This window comes from Physeter macrocephalus, chromosome 15 (assembly GCF_002837175.3).
Source record: "Physeter macrocephalus isolate SW-GA chromosome 15, ASM283717v5, whole genome shotgun sequence".
NCBI lineage: Eukaryota > Metazoa > Chordata > Mammalia > Artiodactyla > Physeteridae > Physeter > Physeter macrocephalus.
In genome coordinates this window covers 33,373,094-33,378,757 of record NC_041228.1, presented here as the reverse complement: position 1 = coordinate 33,378,757, position 5,664 = coordinate 33,373,094, and the positions used below count along the sequence as shown (strand labels likewise).

General features: G+C 36.8%; 1 protein-coding gene across 1 annotated transcript in view; it reads right to left on the bottom strand.

The window, feature by feature from the left end:
* Positions 1–2,118: 2,118 nt before the first annotated feature.
* The window catches only part of SLC25A32 (solute carrier family 25 member 32), a 50,585-nt gene continuing 47,039 nt past the window's right edge, over positions 2,119–5,664 (bottom strand). Inside the window, exon 7 of the mRNA XM_007119042.4 lies at positions 2,119–3,445. Within this exon, the coding sequence (XP_007119104.1) occupies positions 3,310–3,445 (136 nt within the window). The 3' untranslated portion in view covers positions 2,119–3,309. The remainder of the gene's footprint in view (positions 3,446–5,664) is intronic.

Here is a 5,664-nt window from a genome sequence, read left to right as displayed (position 1 = left end):
CAGTACTCCCAGGTTGCCTTGGTGGATTTCTCCTCTCCAAAGCTCTAATTGGATGGTCCTTAGAAATTTTATTTCAAACGAAACTCTAGCACCATGCAAGCTAACATTGCCACCAATATCACTAAGTGATACCCTCTTACCTGGCCAATTAATGGTGCATGTTCTGAACCTGGCCATAATACTCCTTTATTAGATGTTGAATATTGGGTAGCTCCTAACAGGAACCAATGGATTTACTGAACAAGTTTATGACCTTGGCTCTCCCCAGGTTGGTTAAGAAGATAAAAAACTGGTTTCCCTTGGGCTCAAGGTCACCTATGGCTACCGTGGAAACAGCCCCTGTCAATCTGTAATGTGAGTACTCTGGTTACTATCAGTTTTCCAAATGGCATGACCATTTAGCCATATTTGTTTACTCATCTTATGACCCATGAAGTGTCAGATTTCTGCTCTGAACAATCCTCTTCCCAGTTTAGGGGAAATACTAGGAAAATGATTTTGTTCAGGAGGATTTTAGCTTAAATCTTTGCTAATGATATTGCTACTACTACCAATTTAGTTTGTGGAACTTATAAGTTGATACTTTCCTGCCTTTCATGCTGTGTCACCTACTCATACTAAGATAATGTCTAAATGACTTGAAACTATAGATCACATCTGTAGTTCTATATAAAATAATGGACATACCCCACACACATGAGGAAAATTGGCTTAAGTCTTACTGGACAACTTAGAATTGAATGTCAGTCCTTGCCAAACATCCTGCTAGTACAACTCCCCTGAAAGAAGAGAATCGGGCCATTAAGACTAGGCATCAAGGGACAGGCAAGCAGCCACCCTGGTTTTGAGGGACCAAATATTTGATCACCTAACACTTTCTACTGAAAGATTATGTCACAATTTTCCCCATTGATCGTTAAAGTTCATATTTTATGGCAAGACAAGAAAAATTTAAACTTTTCTCTGCCCTTTGGTGACCTCTCTCCCCACTACTATGCATTGTGTATCTGCATTATGCATCGGGTAAACCTTCCCCATTGGCAGAAATACCTGCTCAACCATAAAGAGCAACACTCTCCTAGCATCAAAAAGACAACTCCAAAAAAGGATAATAGTCCTTCTTGATCTTGTATGCATTATGCATCGGGTAAACCTTCCCCATTGGCAGAAATACCTGCTCAACCATAAAGAGCAACACTCTCCTAGCATCAAAAAGACAACTCCTTAAAAGAAAGATAGTATTCCTTCTTGATCTTGTAAAGGGCCACGATGATGCTTAGACTTGGATTGTGTAAACTGTCAATAACACGTCATCTAAATGTATAGCCTTCTGTCTCAACAAACTTCTATAACTGTGCCTTCACTTCACTTCTCAGAGCTTTCTGAGATGCTCTTCCTGGGTTGTAATATCCAAATTTGGCTCGAATAACAGTTTCCATTTCTTAGGTTGACTGATTTTGTCAACATCTCATAGTGGCTTGCTTCCTCACTTACGTCAAAATGTTTCAAATACTACCTCCTCAGAGACCTTTCCTGACCCCAACTGTCCTACCTAGCATAGCAACACTATTCCCAACTCCTTAGTTTTACTTCTAGCATTTAATATTTGAAACTACATTATGCATATTTATGTTTTGTCACTCACACTAAAATGAAAATTCCCTGAGGGCAGGAATGTTTTGTAGCTCATTTACTGCTATATTCTCAATGCTTGGTAACATACATGGTACAGTGCAGGAAGGAGTGCTGTAACTGTTGATCGAGTGGAATCAATTCTCTTTTCAGAACTCTTGCAGGGCTTGTAGAAATCTTCTTGCATGTTCTTAATCTAGAACTGCAGTTATTTAATGCTTATTCATCCCGCAAGCCTGTATGCTCTCAGAGCACAGGAATTATGGCTTAGTAATTTAGGGGTACACAGGAGGCATTCAAATAATGGCACTACCTCTAAAACTCAAAATATCAACTGTAACTTGTCTTTCCATACAGGGACTACTATCAGGATTTCATATGAATAATTAATAGTATTATTCAGAAGGAGGAAAATACATCACATTTAATTTATAATGCATTCCTCTGCATGAGATACAGTAAATACAATTAAGTACTTATCTTTATTTTTAAAACAAACAAAGCCATTTTCAAAATATAAAAAATAGACCTCTTTTCAAAGAACCATTTAAATATGGCTTTGAGAGCCACAGTATTTTATTTATAACAAATAGATGGTGCTGCAAAAAACATAGATGTTTATGTAAATAAAAATGTTAGTATAATTCTGGCACCCTTTTGGGGCAGGCCTTTATATTTATAGAAAAATTACCGTAACTCAAAAGTAAAATTAATAATGGCCTTTAGTGTAATTTGTATTTAAACCTGAATTTGAGCAACCAATGTAGATTGGTCACTTATTTGGGATCTGGATCTTCTTTGGGATCTTATTTCAGATCTGAAATCTGAAGTAGCAAGTTAAAGCTTCTCCTTTCCACAGAGTTAGTCAACAAACGTACCCCAGTCATTCTAGTATCTATATAAGGTGATCTATTAGCAACACCAATAAGTGATTTATAGACAAATATGCTACGTAAGGGCTGACACAGCTGGATCCTAGTTCAGATTTTATAAAAAGACACTAAGTACCTATGCCGAAAAATAATAATGTGATCCAGGATTACATTTTAAATTATGAAAGAGCTTCTGGGAAAAAAAATTAGTGATGAAATGACAACAGATGTCAGGTACTTCTCAAATTAAGAGAAGTACATAACTGCATTCCAAATGAATTAAAACAAAAGCACATTTACAGTGGATTTTTTTCTCCGAACTTTCCCGTTTCAAAAATGGTCAGGATTTGGGCAACATCTTTCCCAGCAAACTCTTGAAACAGCAATGACATCTTTTAAGAAGCCGTTTTTTTGCTATTGCACAGAGGTTGATTTTAAAGCCAATACAGACAAACGAGTTCAGAAAAAGGAGCAGTCTTCAAATCCATTCAGCAAATGCTGCAACTCAGCTTCTACTTGGACAATGAAATGGAGAAAATCTGTGAAACTCTCCATTTGGTGTCAGTTTTACTGTTGTGTTGCTGGCAACCATTTCAGGTAGAGGAAGCCAAGTCCCATATGTATGGGGAAAGCAAAAGCAGAAAAACATTGTGAAGGCTTAGCAGTTCTGTGACTTCTAATGATTACAGACCGAGTTCAATTATGAGCCATGTTGCTGTGCAGTATTCTTCTGAGTTTCATGTCTCAAATACAAAGTAGCACATGGCTGCCTTGGGCAGATGTAGTGTAATTATCTTCTTTTAGTTTACTTTTTCTTTTCTCTAAGGCCAAGTAAAAAATGTGAGACATTTTCATATACCACAAAGGTAATACAGCAGGCTGGAGTCACTCTAATCAAATTGGGGGCAATTCCTTTGTAAAATCCACCGATGCCTTCTTTCCTTTAGAGAGGAAAAAAAAAAAGTACATCTATATACATATATACTTAATTTCCTACAGAGCTAGCCTGAAGATATAATCATAACCATCTTTCAAATGCCTTTAAATGTATGAACATGTAGGAGTATTAGCTGATCTAATGTAGGCATTAAACCTCTCATAACTAATAAAAATGCTAGATAACACTAAATATAGCACACAAAAATAAAACTTTATTTTCTTAATGCCTAGAATTGGAATAAAGCCTTGAAACTTTTCACTTACGTTCTCAATATGTATATTTACTAAAGTGAACTAAATTTAAACATTTAAATACTCTGTTCTGGCCTTTTAGAATTAAAAAGAAATGTGGGGATGTCTACCTATAACAATTTAAACATTCCCACACTGAAGACATGCATCTCTTCCATACATGGAAACAAGTGTTTGCAAAAGTTCTGCTACCAGTAGCAGATGTGGGGCCTTTTTTTCTTTTCCTTTTTTAAATTGGAATATAATTGCTTTACAATATTGTTAGTTTCTGCTATACAATGAAATGAATCAGCTATATGCATACATACATCCCCTCCCTCTTGGACCTCCCACCCCCCCATCCCATCCATCTACATCATCACAGAGCAAGGAGCCGAGCTCCGTGAGCTATATAGCAGGTTCCCATTAGCTAGCTATTTTACACATGGTAGTGTATTTATGTCAAACCTAATTTCGCAATTCATTCCATCCTCCCCTTCCCCCCCACCATGTCCACATGTCTGTTCTCTACATCTTGTCTCTACTCCTGCCCTGGAAATAGGTTCATCTATGATTCCACATGCATGCATTAATATACGATATTTGTTTTTCTCTGACTTACTTCACTCCGTATGACAGACTATAGGTCCATCCACATCTCTACAAATGACCCAGTTTTGTTCCTTTTTATGGCTGAGTAATCTATATACATATATACTTAATTTCCTACAGAGCTAGCCTGAAGATATAATCATAACCATCTTTCAAATGCCTTTAAATGTATGAACATGTAGGAGTATTAGCTGATCTAATGTAGGCATTAAACCTCTCATAACTAATAAAAATGCTAGATAACACTAAATATAGCACACAAAAATAAAACTTTATTTTCTTAATGCCTAGAATTGGAATAAAGCCTTGAAACTTTTCACTTACGTTCTCAATATGTATATTTACTAAAGTGAACTAAATTTAAACATTTAAATACTCTGTTCTGGCCTTTTAGAATTAAAAAGAAATGTGGGGATGTCTACCTATAACAATTTAAACATTCCCACACTGAAGACATGCATCTCTTCCATACATGGAAACAAGTGTTTGCAAAAGTTCTGCTACCAGTAGCAGATGTGGGGCCTTTTTTTCTTTTCCTTTTTTAAATTGGAATATAATTGCTTTACAATATTGTTAGTTTCTGCTATACAATGAAATGAATCAGCTATATGCATACATACATCCCCTCCCTCTTGGACCTCCCACCCCCCCATCCCATCCATCTACATCATCACAGAGCAAGGAGCCGAGCTCCGTGAGCTATATAGCAGGTTCCCATTAGCTAGCTATTTTACACATGGTAGTGTATTTATGTCAAACCTAATTTCGCAATTCATTCCATCCTCCCCTTCCCCCCCACCATGTCCACATGTCTGTTCTCTACATCTTGTCTCTACTCCTGCCCTGGAAATAGGTTCATCTATGATTCCACATGCATGCATTAATATACGATATTTGTTTTTCTCTGACTTACTTCACTCCGTATGACAGACTATAGGTCCATCCACATCTCTACAAATGACCCAGTTTTGTTCCTTTTTATGGCTGAGTAATATTCCATAGTATATATGTACCACATCTTCTTTATCCATTCATCTGTCCATGGACATGTAGGTTGTTTCCATGAGCTGGCTATTTACAAATAGTGCTACAATGAACATTGGGTTATATGTGCCTTTTTGCATTGTGGTTTTCTCAGGGTATATGCCCAGTAGTAGAACTGCTGGGTCATAGGGTAGTTTTATTTTTAATTTTTTAAGGAACCTTCATACTTTTCTTCACAGTGGCTGTATCAATTCACATTCCCACCAACAGTGCAAGAGGGTTCCCTTTTCTCCACACCCTCTACAGCATTTATTGTTTGTAGATTTTTTGATGATGGCTATCCTGACTGGTGTGAGATGATACCTCACTGTAGTTTTGATTTGCATTTCTCTAA